Source organism: Bos indicus, chromosome 15, assembly GCF_029378745.1.
Source record: "Bos indicus isolate NIAB-ARS_2022 breed Sahiwal x Tharparkar chromosome 15, NIAB-ARS_B.indTharparkar_mat_pri_1.0, whole genome shotgun sequence".
NCBI classification, from domain to species: domain Eukaryota; kingdom Metazoa; phylum Chordata; class Mammalia; order Artiodactyla; family Bovidae; genus Bos; species Bos indicus.
In genome coordinates, this window is record NC_091774.1 from 28,970,850 (window position 1) to 28,987,844 (window position 16,995).

At 52.8% G+C, this 16,995-nt stretch overlaps 1 protein-coding gene across 1 annotated transcript in view; it reads right to left on the reverse strand.

The window, feature by feature from the left end:
* Positions 1–12,203, reverse strand: part of TMPRSS13 (transmembrane serine protease 13) — a 32,986-nt gene extending 20,783 nt beyond the window's left edge. The window contains exons 1-2 of the mRNA XM_070803492.1: positions 12,087–12,203; positions 436–670 (exon numbers count right to left, since the gene is read on the reverse strand). Of these exons, the coding sequence (XP_070659593.1) occupies positions 436–670; positions 12,087–12,107 (256 nt within the window). The 5' untranslated portion in view covers positions 12,108–12,203. The remainder of the gene's footprint in view (positions 1–435; positions 671–12,086) is intronic.
* Positions 12,204–16,995: the final 4,792 nt, after the last annotated feature.

Sequence of the window (16,995 nt, forward strand, 5' to 3'; positions counted from 1 at the left end):
CACCCACAGATAGGCCCTTGATCATCGCTGTACTCCCATGTTGACCCCAGCTTCCCTGGCAGACCCTCCAGGGCAGCTCTAGGAAAGAGGCCTGGTTTCTAACCAGGAGCTCTGGCCCTCAAAATCTGCACCTTGACCCAGTATGTGCAGCCTCCCAAGTCATACCTGTTTTGTTGGTCCTGATTTCTTGTGCTTTACCACATTCACCCCAATTTCCCACTGTCTTGGGTTTGTGTGTCATGGTTCCTTTCTGCCCCCACCTCCCCAGGTCCCCCACTGCCCATCCAGACCATCCCCCCTCCTCCCCAGACATTGTCATCCAAGAACAGAGGAGAAGCAGAGAGGGCCCAACTTGGAGATTCACCCCCACTAAACCCCCTCCGCCTTCGGGTGGCTTCCCTGTCCCTCTTGCCTTCCCTGCAGGAGTCCCCTTACCTGGGCTCTCCCTGGCGGCCCTGGCGGCTGGTGTGGGCCCGGCAGGAGATGCATGGACAGGGACAGTCCCCACTGGCGTGGCTCTGACAAGGTACACTCGAGTTGGAGATGATGTTGTGAGTGGTGACATGGTAGACGAGGACCTGCCAGACGATGACCTGGAAGGTGATGCCCGGGCTGCAGGTGCTCGGCCCGGGGATGCCCGGGGTGGAGGCGTCCCTGCTGGGGAGGCATTCTGAAAGCAGATGGAAGGCTGTCCCTCAGGCTACTCCTCTATTAACTCATCCAGCAGTCAGCCCTGCTGACCCAGCAGACAGAGGTCCTGGGGCAGGTGGCTAAGGGGTGAGCAGAGCCCCCAAACAGGGAAGAGAGTGTCTGAGGATGGAATGAAAGCTTAGAGCCTGCTGTCCCCAACTCCCTGTGGTCTCTCCCCTTATAGAGAGGTGGGCAGAGGGCACTAGGCCATCTGCCTAGAGCATGGGGCATCTGCTTTGGCTGTATGTGTCTGTGCTGTGCTGTGCTGTCACTTCAGTCCACCTCTGTGTGATCCTATGGACTGTAGCCCACCAGGCTGCTCTGTCCATGGGATTCTCCAGACAAGAATACTGGAGTGAGTTGCCATGCCCTCCTCCAGGGGCGACATGTGTCTAGGTACCCTCAAAAAAGAGGCTGCTGGACCAGACCTCACTCTGAGCTGGGAGTTACCACCCTTTCTTCCCTCTTCACTCCCTGGCATCCCATCCTTAGATTATAAAACATCATTCTTACTTTGAGCTGTCATCAAAAAGTGTGAGACGCATTGCTTAAGAAAAGCCTTGACCTGCCTCGTTCTCCACTTTTCTCAGTAACAAGGGAACTCATGCACACTCACACACACAAACACATACACACACACACAACAATACAACAGGAGAGGTAGAATGCAGGGGAAGAAGGTGACCAAGGTCCTTAACCTTATTCAGCTATAGGAGAAGTGATTCATTCATTTACATTTAGCACTTTAATCTGTAGTTTCAGAGGACTTAACATGCTTTACATTTATTTACTCACTTGATCTTGAGAAACAACCCTATGAGGAGGGAACTCTGATTATCCCTATTGTGCAGCCAGGGAAACAGAAGCAGAGAGATTGATCAAACTTGGTCAAACTCTCGTGTTTGAGAGCCAGAGCCAGGATGTGAGCCCAGAAAGTTGGGCTCTGAAGGTCACGTTCAACCAGGAGGCTTTGCAGCCTCTCTCAGGAGGGAGGTGAGCATTAAAGCAGCTGCGGCTAGAGCAGGTGATCCACGAACACCAGCGCTGTTCCTCCGTGGAGAGCCTAAGACTTTGGGTGTACTCAATTTGGGACTGGGAGTTGGTGAGCAGCCAGGGCTGATGGAAAGTCTTCGAGCAGCCTCTGGTGGCAGCCACGCCCTGGCCTGTAGAATGCCCAGGCCCTATCACCAGATTAGGCCTCCTCTCTCCTCTCCCTGGCCCCTTACAGAGGTCTCTGCCCTCCTTCGCACCACCTCTGCCTTCTAAGCCCCTGTAGGAGTCCCCAGCACAGCAGGGGGAGCTGGGGGCTAGCCTGGCCTAGGGGGTCACATCTGCCCCTCATTCTCATTTTTGCTGAACTTTGAACACCAAGGAGGGAACGGGGGAGCAGCAGGAAGAAAGGGAGCTGGGACCTGTGCTCAGGGTCCCTGCGCTGGGGGTACAGTCAGCAGGGCTGTGAGGAGGGGATGGGCTCTGGACCTCAGGCACCTCCTTTTCATCTTTCACCGACCGCTGTGCTTAAATGCATTTGACATTACTAGTAAGCAGCCCAGTTACTAAAAAGTTCTGCTTATCAGAACATCAGACTCAAGTCAGCACTATCAAGCCTACCAGACAGGGTTAGTTTTTTTTAAACTCCATCTTCTAAGAGTCAGAGGTAACGGATTTAGTTACTTCTTTGTTTTTCTGGAGGCTGTGAGATGAATCCAAGAAGGAATGTCACGTCCCTGACTGTACTCAGCTTCCCAGGGGCAGGGACCAGGAGTGACTATCCCAGGAGTCACCAGTCACTGGGGTTCACTGACAGATGTGGGTAAGTACACGTGGTCCAGATGCCCCAGCCAGCAGAGCAGCGACACACGCGTGTGTGTTTAGGGATGTGAAGAGCACCTGCAGCAGCTGCTGACCCAGGTGAACCAGAGCTCAAATTTCCCTCCTACCCCCGTTCTAGAGCTCCACAGAACAAAGACAGGTTATGCCCCTGGAAGCCTCAAGGGCAACAGGACAGGAGTCGGAGCAGGGAGAGGAGGTGAGAATATGTGTGAATGTACAATGCCTCTATTCACAGCACTGGCTTTGGTGTCAGGCAGACCTGGGCCCCAATCCTAGGTCTCACCCGAGGTGTGACTTTGGACAAGCCCCTCAACTTTCCTTTTTCTTAATTTGTAGAATAGGACTAATCATCCTGAGGATTCACTGAGATAAAATAGGAAATCTCTGCCCTGTGTCCAGCAGGAAACGGTCATTCCTCGCCCCCTTTGCACTGGCGCACCCAGCACCCACTGTGCTGAGATTTAACAGCCCTGGGGCATGACCAGAGGGCTATAAGGTGGGGTGAGCTCATCTTTGGAGAAAGAGGGAACTGGACAAAGACCAGACCAAGGTCCTATCATGAGAGGGACAAGCTCAGGCTGGGCAGGGTCCCGTCCTTCCTTCCCACCAGTCACCCAAGTCTCAGCACCTGCTCGGGACCTTGGCATGGCGGCATCCCCACTGATCTACCAGGCCTCCGTCTGTGATGCTCATAATATAAGTTTACCCCCACCTCAGGGGAAATTCCCATAACTCAAGACAATAATATGATAATAGCTCTCAGTGAGTGGTACTTTAGGGTTTACAATAAACCTGCGTATCTGTGGCCTCCTGGGGTCCTCGCTCCATCCCTGGGAGGTTGACACATTTAGAAGCCCATTTTGTAGATGAGGAATCCAAGGCTCAGAGCACAGATTGCCCAGAACCCCATAGTCCGGAACTGCCACACACCTGCGTGCATCTGAGTCCCCCGCCTCCTTGAGTCATCAGCCAGAGGCTCCTGGCACATCTTCTCTCTGAACCCTGTGCATGGGCTGCTTGTTCTGCATCTGTGACGTGGCCTGAGAATCAGGGCTGGGGCCTTGCAGGGCTGGGAGCACCAGAGGGGATCTGGGGGTGCGGCCAGGGGTTTCTACAGGGATCTCGACCTTGTGGAACTTTCTGGTGGGAAACAGCATTGGTCCCAGTGGTCTGTCAGGATCTCGGGTGGAACCTGGTAGTCAGGAGCCCTCCAGTACTCTCGAAGCCAGGTGGTAATTCTGGGAAAGTGACTTAACTTCTGTACATCTTGGTTTCCTCATCTGTACAGTGAGCTGGTCACCCTGCCTCATAGCATTGCAGTGATGGGTGATGAATGTAGAGTAAGCGCTTGGTGACCATCACGCTTGGTGATGGCGGGTGGGTAGGTGTCTGTTTGTTTGTTAAAGATACTGGCCTTCAGATGGAAAAATCTGTGTTCAAATATGATGACATCCATGCCTAACTGGCTCGGGCAGGTGAGTTAACCCTTCAGAACCTGTCTCCCCACGTGCGAAATGGGACTGATCTTGTCTCCTTCCCCCAGATAAGCAAGGAATCAATATGACAGAGCCCGGTTTATAAATGCTCATCACTGTAACAAATTTAACAGCCCATCAGACGTCTTACTTGATCCCATTTCAACCTCATAACAGCTTTCGTGGTTGGTATTATTAACTCCATTTTGCAGATTTCGAAACTGAGCGTCAACGTGGTTGAGAATATGCCCAAATTGACATCTCAGTTAATTGATGGGCTTGGAGTCTCACCAGGCCCCCTCAGAGCAAGTAGAATCTGGCCCCAGAATATCAAGAAGGCCCACAGTAACTTCCTGCATTTCTTCAGGGTTTACAATTTGCAAAGAGCTTTTATACCCTTTATTCCATTTTAAACAAGGCTCTTAGTTAACAAGCTGGACAGAAAATTTTATCTCCAGTTTATACATGAGGAAACTGGGGTTCAGAGGGACTCAAGAGCATGCCTAAAACCTCTAAAAGGATTAGTGGTCTTGGGATTTGATCACAAGCTTCTGATCCTGTTACCCCATCATGACGGGCAGGGGCTGCGTAAGAGAGAAAGAGCTGAGGGGCCTGCAGTGGCGAAGGCCCAGAGGAAGATGGGGGTGCATAGACCTGGGGGAGGCTGGAGGGAGCAGGGGCCAGGGAGGCAGAGCAGGAGCCTGAGAGCAGCCATGGGAGGCAGGGTCCCTGTCCCCAACGTTGGCTTCACTCACAGATAGGTCCCAACTTGCCCACCCTAGGCCTTGACCAGCAGGAAGCAGAGATGAGCTGAGCCCTGGGGTCCTGGCAGGAGACCTACGTGGGTCCCTCTTCTCTGAGTCTAGAGGGAGGTGGGACCTGTAAGATGGAACCAACCCGGGGGCTCGGTGCCCAAGGAGCCAGGTGGAAGGGTGAGTCGTCTCCAGTCAGACTCTTTCAAACTGTTGACTCTGGGCCTCTGTCACCCAGCACAAAGACTTCCCAGGGTTGGGAGGTGGGGGCTGGGGGTGGAGGAGAAGCTGGGGGAAGGGGAGAAACAGTGATACCCCAGCAGGGGCTGGAGGCCCCAGGAGCACAAGCGCTCTAGTGTCGGACAGGGTAGGAGGCAGGCGGAGAGTTTCTGAGCCCGCGGACCAGGGACCTCCAGGTGCCAGACAGAGTGGCCCATGTGGGGAGCCACCCAAGTGTGTCCCCCTAGCGCGGCCCCAAGACCAGAGGAACACAGCGTCAGAGACAGGCCGTTGACTCCGTCTTCCTGACTCCAGACGTCATAGGACATGCTAGGTATTCTCATTTTCCGGGACCCCCAGAACAGGCGGTTCCACGGCCGCTGACTGCCTGCCACTCCACCTTCCCGGAAGTCCTTCCTGATGTCTAGCCTACTAGAGCACTAACTCATTTCCTTTCCTCAATTCTTGGAGAGCAGTTGCTGAGGTTCCAGCATCCCTCCTGGAGGCCTGACCTCACCCTCAGGGCAGATGCCTTGAGCAGGTGGGGGACAGGGCGGGGAGACTTCCTGCCCCTGGTCCTGGACGCAAGGGGCAGAGCCCGGACCTGAACCGGCCTGATTCCTGGCCTTGGCCGGTGAGCAGCAGACCCAGGAATGGAACTCAGAGGACCAAGGCCCAGGCTCTCCACAACCTACCTGCAGACCAGAGGCTCCTCTGCCTTCCCTGGGAGGGAGGGGGACAGGGCAGAGCCGAAGCCTGGGTGACTCAGGGCCGTTTCCCTGGCTTAGCATTGCCAATCCTAAGGCATTTCTTCCTATCTAACCCTATCCACCCCTGGCGTGGTCTCTGGGTTTACAAATGGAGCAAATGGAGCTGTGAACCCTCACCCCTTTATGGACCAGGCCTACACCCCAGGTGGCCACTGCTGCCACCTGCCTGTGTCTCTGCAGCTCCCAGGGACCCCTACTCAAAACTCATCCAGTCCCCTCAAGATGTTCTGGGGCAGGAGGAGGGAGGCAGGGCCAGGGTCCGCAGGAAGGCAGCGGGGATGGGCCAGGGAGAGGGCTGACAAGAGCAGGCCCGGCCCTGAGCCCTGGGGCTCTTTCCAAGCACTTTCCTGGCCAGGAGTTGCTGAGGATTATTATGCCCATTTTACAGACAAGAAAGTAGAGGCCCTAATTATTTGTATGCTTTGCTCAAAGTTGCTCAGGTACGTCTTGTCTAATCGCAGAACAGGGACTAAAACTAGAGACCTGCCCTCTGTACCAACTGCGTCTGGGGTAGAGTCACCATGGCTCCTGGGTCAGGGTTAGGGTTTCCTGCCACAGCTCTGCCCTGGCCCCTTACCTGGTGGGGATGGGAGTGAGCTAACAAGCCCCCGGGTATGTCCTACCCTTGGCCTCTCTGCATCTCCTGCAGGCCCAGCCAGAGGTGCCAGGGAGGCAGGGGCCTCTGGCTGTGCTGAGTGATGTCACAGTCACTCTCAGATTGCTTCATCTCAGCAGTTATGTGGCTGCCGCCGTGGACTGTGCCCTGGGCTTTCTGCAGCGACAGTTATTTACCCACAGACGGCAGCCTGCACTCTGTGCGTCACTCAGAGCCCCGGGCAGCACAGGGAAAAGTACCCTTTAATAACGTCTCATGCTAGACTTGAGAATGTCCGCCTGCAATAGAGATGCAGACGTGGAGAACGGACTTGTGGGCACAGGAGGGGAAGAAGAGGGTGGGACGAACTGAGAGAGTCACGTTGATGGGTGCTAAGTCGCTTCCGTCGTATCTGACTCTTTGCGACCTCATGGACCATGGCCCATAGACCCCTCTGTCCATAGCATTCTTCAGGCAAGGATACTGGAGTGGGTTGCCATGCCCTCCTCCAGAGGATCCTCCCGACCTGCATCTCTCACGTCTCCTGGGTTGGCAGTGGGTTCTTTACCACTAGTGCCACCTGAGAAGCCCCGAGAGGGCAGCACTGGCATATATACACAGCCGTGTACATAACGCAGGGAGCTCAGCCAGGTGATCTGTGATGACCTGGAGAGGTGGGGTGGCAGTTGGGTGGCAGAGAGGCTTAGAGGGAGGAGATTTGTTGTTGTTGCTCAGTTGCCCAGTCAGGTCTGACTCTTTGCGACCCCCATGCACTGCAGCATGCCGGGGGCAGGTGGAGGGGGGATATATGTATACATATAACTAATTCAGATTGCTGTACAGCAGACACTAACACAACATTGTGAAGCAATTATACTCCAATTTTTAAAACTAAATTTAATTTTTATTTAAAAAAAAAAAAGAAGGTCCACCTGCAGCAACTTGAACATGTCTTCAGGGCCAAGGGCAGGTCCATTAGGGCCCTTCAAGTCCAGCCCAGACTGACTGGGCCTCCCTCCTTAGCCCTGGGCTGTGCTCTAGGCTGCCTACAGACTAGAAGCATCTTGAAATCCCCCTAGTCCAACCCATTTTCCTACTGCTGAGGTCATTAAGGCCCAGAAAGGCAGTGTGACTTGCTGAAGGTCACACAGCCGGCGGGGGCAGCGCCAGGATCAGAATCCGGACCTTCTGACTCCTGTCCTCAGGCTGCTGCCCACCTCCAGGCTCCCCCTACTGCCCGCCCCTTAACAAGCTCAGAAAAGGAAGGACTCTTCACTAGCTTGAGGCCCCTGTGGCAGTGTCAGTCTTCCAGGGATCCTGAGCATCGAGGAGGTTCTAGGGGTGGGCACCCCAGCACTCCAGACTAGGCAGGAAGAGGTGGTCCCCAAGCCCTGCAGAAGCCGGGATACCAAGAAAGATCAGGAGCCCTTTAACAACACCCAAAAAGCTCCCTGGCTTATTGGGAGCCTGGGGAGCCCCTGGGCCACGGCTGGGGAGCCCGAACACCCTCCAGCATGAACTGGACTGGATTAGAGAGGTTCAGGCTTCTTTCCATTCCCACTGCCCAAGCTAGGCTTCGTCGCATCTCCAGTACACAGGGCTGACTCCTCCCCTCCCTTCCCTGGACCCAGAGAAACCCCACAAATACAGGGCCCTCAGAGCATGGGCAGATTCCCCAGCATCTCCTCCCACCCAGCCCCCAACACCTGCTCCCCGCCCTGCCCCCCATCCCCTCCCCCCCCCCCCCCCACACACACAAGCAATGTTAGCCTCAGGGGCCTGAGGCAGCCTGGAATTAAACTGGGCTCCAGAACAAGGAGTCGGCCCATGCACCGAAGGCACCAGGGAATCTTGCTTCTGCTCTGAACCAGCTCTGTGACCTAAGGGATAACGGCATTCCTTTCTGGAGCTGGCGACTTTACACAATGAAGGGATTGAACAATCAGCTGTTTTCCAGAGACAGACTCACAGATTCTGAGACTGAGCTTATGGTTTCTGGGGCGTGTGGGGCAGGGGGAAGGCAGGAAGGGATAGTCAGGGAGTTTGGGATGGACATGTACACACTGCCATATTTTAAAAGGATAACCAATAAGGACCTACTGTCTAGCACAGAGAACTCTGCTCAATGTTATGTGGCAGCCTGGATGGGATGGCAGTTTGGGGGAGAATGGATACATGTATATGTATGGCTGAGTCCCTTCCCTGTTCACCCGAAACTATCACAATGTTGTTTGTTACTGGGCTGGTATACCCCAATGCAAAATAAAAAATTTACAAATACATTAAAAAAACAACCAGCCATTTTCAGACAAGTTTCTACAGAGCATTTGAAGTTCTGTGGAGATGCCTTAGAATCCAGCTTAGTAAGTAAAAGTCTTCAAGTCCTTTATCCCACTTCAAACAGAACAGATTAACTTTTCAGTTTGAAACAATGGGTTCCAGATAAGATTTCATCTGAATGAAAGAGGCTGTTGCTACAAAGAACTTGAAAATTGCCAGCATGATTGGGAGCTAAAGTTCCTTCTAGTTTATGATGCCTCTTAAACGTGTGAAGAAGCTGGGGATCCCTATTAGGCCAGAATCAAAACACCTTCCTATTCATTCATTAATTCATTAATCAAATAGTTCAAAGAGTATTGAGTACTCCCTATTGCCAAGCAAACAGTGTTTGGTTTCCCAGAAACTTGGTTCCTCAGTTTCTCCTTATGTCCTCTCTCTGCCAATGCTGGGTTGTTGACACAGTTCAGGGTTGGTATGAATGGGAGCCCCGTGGGCAGTCCTGGGAATTGCTACCCTATCACAGACTCTACCTGGCATTACTAAGGCCTCCACTTAGCTGACAAAGCCCGGGGTTCCCTGTGCTAGCTTCTCTCATGCCCCAATTCAGCACCCTCCCTGCCTGGCTGGGCACCATCCACCCCCATTGTTGCCGTACCAAGAGGAAGCTGTTTTGCCAAAACACTTACCCAAGACACTTAAGCTAAGTGGCTATTGTTACATCATTCGGTCTTCCTGCCCAGCACCCAGCCTGGAGCCCCATACACACCCCCCCCAACATTCACGCTCACATATGCCAGATCACAGGGACAACACAGGGAGGCAAGGCAGGATGGGCTTGGTGGAAGGCTGCTCAGCGCCAATGCCAACACGGAACCCAGAGGTCTCAGGTGAGGGCTGCATACCTGCAGGGACGAAGGGCAGGTGCCGGAGGTCCTAGGGGGTGCCCACACTTTAGGGTCTAGGGAATGGCAGAGCCACCTGAGCCTACTGTCTGCCGTCTTGGGAACCTGACAAGCCTTCTGCAGAGAGGCTGCCTCATCCCGGACCAGACTTGGGATCTCCAGCCATTCTCAAGTCCATGGCATCCGTGGTCTTGGAAAACCTGCTCCACTTTAAGTAGACCCAGGAGGGGAAAATCCACTCTACAGAGAATTGTTGCTCTATCAGTGGGTCTATTTCTGTCTTTCTTTAATAAATGTGACACTTCTTTAAGGATTAAGAATGTGATGCCTTATGAAAAAACACAAAATACACACTGTTTTTTAAGAATAAATGTGCGTCTCCATTGTGGCACATCTGTAATTCCACTCTATGTGATTCCAGAGACTGTCATGGAACCAGGAAAGGGCCTCAGGGCAATTTGTCCAACTCTCTCGTTTTGTAAGTGGGGAAACTTAGGAACAGAGAACAGAAGATATTTGTCCAAATTTAGAGGAACTAGGACTAGACCCTAGACAATGATGATGACGATGACAATAAATCTTAGCTATGAATATATGTCTACCTCTATATATCTATCTAACTATGCTAGACATTCTCGTCAAAGAGCCTTATTAGGTGAAAGACAGTGTTCTAAGACTTGTTGAAGTAGATACTACATTTGTTCCATTTCACAGATGAAGAAACTAAGGTGCAGAAAGGTTAAGTAATTGGTTCAAAGTCACAGCTGACCAGGAACCTGGTCAGTGTTCTGTCCACCACACCCTACAGCTTCTCCTTTGAATACAAAGAAGCTCTGAGCCTTTTCTGCCTTCTTTCCGAGATTCCCCTGAAGTCCCAACCAGCTCACAGAGAAGCTTCATCAGGCTAAAGTCCATTGGCCACCTTCTTTCTCACTACTCTATGGAGCTGATGGTCAAAAAGTACAATGCATCTTTCTACAACGGAGTCCTCAGGGAGAAGGCACAGCCTTGGATGATCAATTGCTCCCACTTTGCTCTTATTCAATTTCATTTGTATTAAGAAACCCACTGCAGATGAGATTAAAACCCTCAGGAAGCTCTCTCTGTCCCCTCCTCAGGCTCACAATCTTGGAGGTTCCACCTTAAATAAGGGGACGAACCTAAGAACCCTAATAAGGAAGCAGTTGTTCAGTTCTTTCATTCCAAGGTAAGTTAGGACAGCCTCCCAGAGTGAACATGGCACCTGCCATACGTGTGTCATTTATTCCATCAATAATGAAAAGCCTGCCCTCCATCCTATGCCCCTCCCGTGACCTTCCATGTTGGTCCCTAACTCTGGAGAGGTGAGCTTCCTAGCAGGTATCACCCCCCACCCATCACCCTGTCCCAGGGACTGACCCTTCAGATAGCTTCTGTTCTTACCCCTCTTGTCTAGGAGCCATGAAGTTTAGGTTCCCAGCAAGTTATCAAGGAACATGACCCACGGCTGAGACCACGGGTTCACTTTCCCAATATTTCAGACAAAACTCCCTCTGCATTACCCTTACTGCTCACCAGAGGCTCCAATGATCCCCAGAATCCTAGGGTCAAATGACTTTGGTGAGGCAGAGACATGAGCCAAGAAGTCCAGAGCAGAGGGCAGGAGAGAAAACCTGGCACAGAAAAGTCAAGAAAGAGCTGGAAAAAAATGGCGGGAGAGATGATGGTAAACTGTGCAGAAACACTTCTAGGGTTCAGAATGGACCACAAGCCCACTGTCGACCAGAACATAGGCTTCCGTTCCAGAGGTGGCCCATCCTTCCCCAAGTCCTAGATTCCACCACATCAATAGAGAACAGAAGAAGGTGGAGATGAGCAGAAAATAAGACCCGAGGAGAAGTTAGAGCACAAGAGGAATGTCCCTCAAGAAAAGAAAGCTGAGCTGAGGAATCGTTGAACAAAAGCTTTGGACATGGCTGGCTTTTCAGCAGAGGACAGTTGGCTGCTCTCTACCACCAAAAGCAGAAAAGGAAAGTCACCTTGGTTGTAGCAGAAGGAATCATGGTTAGACATAAGGAACACTTTCCAAGCATGACAATTATGGAGGCTCAAAATAATGACCAAGGGAAGTTGAAAAAGCTCCTCGAAGATCTTAAATGCACATAGAAAGTCACCTTTTCCAGGATGGTTTAGTGAGGGAGTTACCCAAGATAACCTTGAAGCTTGGTTAGAATGCTATTAATCATTTTTTTGTGATTCTCAAACCAGCAAAGACTTCCCAAAAGCACACACACTGGCTGGGGTTCTCAGGGACCACAGAGTGGGAACCCGGGATCCAGCCACAGAACCCAGGGGGTGCTTCCTGACCACTCTCCAAATCCCATCAACTTCTCCTCCCATGTGGCCACTTCTACGAATTGTGATAAAGCAGGCTGCCCGAGTAACTGCCAAGTAGCTCCTAGAAAAGGCACCTTCAATTTCCTCTGAAACCCAAGGCGCACACGGGTGCCCATGCCACACCTAGCTGTCAGAACCATCCCTGCTTTCCCAGTGCTAGGAGGTTCTGGCCCGAGGTCCCCAGACGCACTCACCCGGCGGCTGTCCCTTTCCATGGTCTCCCAAGGGCTGAAGCCTCCGGACTCAGCTGGTGTCGAAGGGAAGATCCATGTTGGCCTCTGGCGTCCCAGGCATGTAGGGAAAAAGGGGGCTGGAACTGAGTGCCGCCCCCCACCCCGCCCCCCCCGCAGCTGGGCGGGGAAGCTGGTTGGGACATGTGAAGTAATCCCATGTATGAACAACAGCGCAGAACTAGCCAGACCTGTCCCCTGCCCCTCCTCCGAGGCCTCCCCAGTTACTCAGCAAATGCCAAATACCCGGAGGATGAAGCTACCTTTATTCCTAAAGCTGCCCCCACAAAGTCAGCTGTGGGGAAGAACAGGGGTTCCAGATTGCCTCTTTCAGAAGGGGATTCTGGGGAGATATAATGGCCCAAAATGTCCTCGCAGCGCCTGTGAGGATGATCTTAGCCCTGCCAACCTCGGCTCCTAAAACAGGTGCTTCTGAGCCCTCTGAGGTATGATCCTGTCCCCATGGGGATCCGTCAAGCTCAGAGGCCCACCCACGGCAGGACAGTGTGAACCTTTATCTGCAAGGATCGCATGTCCACATCTCAAATCAGGACATGTGGTCTGGCAAAAAGAATTTTTTTTTTTTTGCTTATTTCTATAAAAACGCTAAAGGAAATTAAAATCAAATGGCTTCTAATTATGCACATAATGAATTGCCCCTATTGAAAATGATAAAATGTTATGAAACGACATCAAAACCAGTGCAAATAAAACATACAAATGTTTTGAAGGGAAAAGGTTCCAAGAAATCCTAGGGTGACTCATGGTTCCATACCTCTGCCCTATACTGTCAAAAGAAGTCGAGTCTAAAGAAACAGCAAGAGGAGCCGGGAAGGGTTACTTAGCACCTCCACACCCAGCTGAGCTGCTGAGAACAGCAGAAGGCGAGCTTCAGGAAGAACCTTCCAGACTCTGAGTATTTGGAGCACAAAGATCACAGAACTGCAGATCTTTTAGAGCCTGAAGGAAGCCGAGAGTTCATCTAGTGATTCAATCTCCTCACTTTACAGATGGACAACCAGAGAGCCAAGAGCCTGAGGAATCTGTACTAGTCACATCTAACAAACAATAGCAACAGCAGGAATAATAAGGTGCTGGGTATCCTACCAAATGCTTCACATACAACGATGCATTTAATCCCTGCAACAATCCTATTCACCCATCCTTCACTCATTCATTGAACAAATATGTGTTAAGGGCTTCTTATGTTCCTGGCACCGTTTTAAGTGCTGGGGACCCATAAACAAAATAAGTGAAGGCCCCTGCCCTATGGCACTGGCATTTGGGGGGTGGGGCAGACAAAAATAATTAAAAAAATAAACAGATAGATCATAATGATGGTGATAGATAGAAGATACAGTGTGTTAGAAAGGGGAGAGGGTCATAGAGCAAAACCAGGCAGGGAAGGAGACTGAGGGGGCTGGGGAGGCAAAATTACAATTCGAAACAGGAAGGTCAGGGAGGGCCTCATTGAGGGGACACTCGAGCAACAACAACGGATGTGACTACTATCTCTCCATTTACATATAGGAAAATGGAAAGTTCTAGATCAGATTGGAAACCATTGGCTCCAAAGGTGCTTTGAGGGAAATCTAATTCAGAGGCAGAAGGATGGAGGAGAGGCATTCCGGAGGGCCCAGGCAGAGACCCCAGGGATCTCCAGATTTGGGTGATTTGGGGTGTCACTGCCCTGGCTCTCCAAAAGAACTCAGCTTTGGCCCCATTCCCTTCTTCCTCCCTCTACCAGCCTGCCATGGTAGAGGGACTCCTCCCATGCGATTATCCATTCCCAGTTCAGTTCAGTTCAGTCGCTCAGTCATGTCCGACTCTTTGCGACCCCATGAATCGCAGCATGCCATTCCCAAGGAGATGCCAAATTGTGCCTTGTCTTCCCTCTTTCCTAGGGAGGCACCCACCCCGACTCAGGCCACCAGGGACTAAGGCTGGAGACTGGCATTGGGCCTTTCCTTCCATGCACCAGACTTGCGGACCCCCACTCTGTCCCCCAGGCAGACCACTGGCCTCCCAGGGTCACCCTTAACTTCATGTCATTCCCTGAAGGTCCCACCGGCCTCTGGTAAGAGCTCAGGATTGGGGTTCTGGGCCAGCCTGGGGGGATGAGAACCCCACCTCGGAGATAAAGGCCAGCTATGTGAACTTGGAGGTCTTCAGATTCACTCTCTGGAAGACGGTGGTGACACGTCCACCCCCAGAGAATATGTCCGGCACTGTGAGGCTCTGGAGAGATGTTGGTTGTATTTCTTGCTCTGTTCTTTGGGTCCATCAGGGACACAGGTTGTCTCAGCATCCTTGCTGACCAAGCCTGAGGACCCACGTGGAAAGCTCCACCAGCCATTGGTTCAGTTCAATCAGTGCTGACGGCTCAGCACCAGGCCCTGCAGTAGCTGCTGGGGTGAGGGTGGCAAAGAACAGGAGGGCGGGACCCTGCCCAGGGTCGAGGGGAACACGCAGTACATGTGCTGGGGCTGCGAGGAGGGGCTGAGGGACACTGAGGCTTGAAATTCTTTGCTGGTAGTTCTCCTCTTTCCAGAGGGGTAGGTGCTGGGCTGGCCTAAGGTCTGAACTCTCCCCCAACAGAACTGGCCTTGGGGAAGACCTCTCTCTGCCCTCGGCTTCTGCACTTGCTTGTCTCCATAGAAGGAAGACACCTGGTCACACCACCCTCAGTTCTCTCTGACCAGGGACCTGACCTTGACCACTTCCCACCCAGAGGCAAGCAGTGCAATGGACCCAGGTGTTCACTTGCTCTACCGTTCATCTCTGCTGCAGTGGGGACCCCAGGCCATCCGTCCTGTCTCTGGGTCATTTTCCTTCAGGGTGGAGGGAGTTTCACATAAAACATATCATCCATGCAAACAAGCAAGTGCCTCAAGGCAACCCCAAGAGCGTGAAGAGTGACAGAAATCTCACTACTATTTTGAGACTAAACTCTTGGCACTCCACTTTCACGGCTGCTCCAGTTGCCACTACCCAGGTCCTTGCGAGCTCCTTCCTAGGGCTACAGTCTGGGAATCGAGGCTCTTAGCCATGCTATTTGCACCTGGTTGCCAATGGTCCTGGCTCCTGAATCCTTCAGCAGCCTCACTCCCGAATTTCTACCTTGCTTCCTCCGTGGAAACTCTGAGTGCCCTCCCTCCTAGGCACCCCAATTCTGAGCTTCTCCATCACCCAGAGCTCTGCAGAGGGGTTTCCCTTCAGGTCTAAGGGAAGCCAGGACACACAGACCACATACTTAGAGGCCAGGCAGAGAGGAGACACCAAGCCCACCCTCAAGGGAGTAAGTCACCAGGAGAGACCCCTTGGGTCAAGACACCTGCCCCACCCCAGAGTCTGTACTTCCCCCCTCAGCCCCTGCTCCCCATCCCCCATCCCTGAGTCCAGCACTCTCCCTGAGTCCAGACCAGCAGGGCCACTGGCCCGGATCAACACCAGGTACTTGGCTAAGGATGTTCCCAGATAGTATAAGGGGAGGCTGAGTAGAGTGGTGGTACTTTTTTCCAAACCGAGAAGAAATAACCCATGTGCCTAAATGATGTTCCTGGTCCCAGCTGGCCCCTCGGGGGCCAGAAGACTGAGGAAGACTGGTAGGGGACTTGGCTGGTGGGGCACGGCTGAGGCTTCCCATGTCCTACAGATAAGGGGCCTCTTGGCTTGAGTAATGGGGAGAGCAGAGGGAGGAGGGCCAGGCATACCTAGAAAAGAAAGGTGGGCAGGAAGCCTGAGCATGGCCAAAGGACCACCTAGTGACCCCACAGCTGAGTGCCTCAAAGGGTCTGGAACCCTCAACCCAGGAGCCAGCGTTCCCCTTAGTCGTGGAGTTTGCTACCCCCTGGATCTGGTGCAGGATCAACAGGAGGCAGAGAGGTACTACGGGCCTTCTCCCCGTGACCATCACAGTTGCCATCACTGTCTGGGGTGGTTAGCATCACCCCAAATCCACGATTAGACGGGATAAACTAGGTAAGAAGCCTCTGGCAGAACCCTGGGCTACCTTGGCATATTCTGGCCCCTGCCCCCTCTAACAGTGGGTAGTGAGGAAGGCTAGGCCTGTTCTCAGGATGTCCCAGGCCACAGCAGCCAAACCCTCTCAGATGGACCCTCTGTGATGCCCCTCCCTGGAAGCCACCCAGCTGTGCCCAGATGGGAGCGGAAGATGCACCATCTGGAGACAGTCCTTGGTGCCACCTGTTTCCAAAGAAGGATTTGGCGCAGCTGCTCTTCCTCATGATTCGCCCACACCCGTCTCTCCGAATTCCCAGTCCCCCTCCCAGCAGAAGTCAAGTCCTGCTTCAGCACAACAACCCCTCTCACACTCGGCGGAATGGTTTGGTGACCCTCTAAGCCGGCACTCTGCCCACCTGAACACACCCAGTTCCTTTGCTTGCTCCTGGTGTGAAGGGATGTCAAGGTCTTCTTCCCTTCACGAATTTCTCCAAAATCGGGCCCATGGCTGCTATGGCCCCCCTGAAATGTGGGCCCGGAGCCAGGGCCCCCACAGTCATATTGACGTGGGCTCCTCCTTGAGAAAAAATCAGGTGGCACAGGTGATAAAGAATCCACCGGCAATGCAGGAGACCCAGGTTCAATGCCTGGGTTGGGAAGATATCCTGGGGAAGGGAATGGCTACCCGCTCCAGTATTCTTGCCTGGAGAATCCCATGGACAGAGGAGCCTGGCGGGCTACAGTCCATGAGGTCAGAAAGAGTAGGACGTGACTGGGCGGTTGAGCACACACAGTGGTTCACCAGGACCACCCACCGACTGCTGCTAATTTTTCCACAGGACTGAGGCATCTGCAAACAGACTGGTGGTGCTGACAGGCAGGTGGAGGGTATGCCCTGCAGAGGCAACCT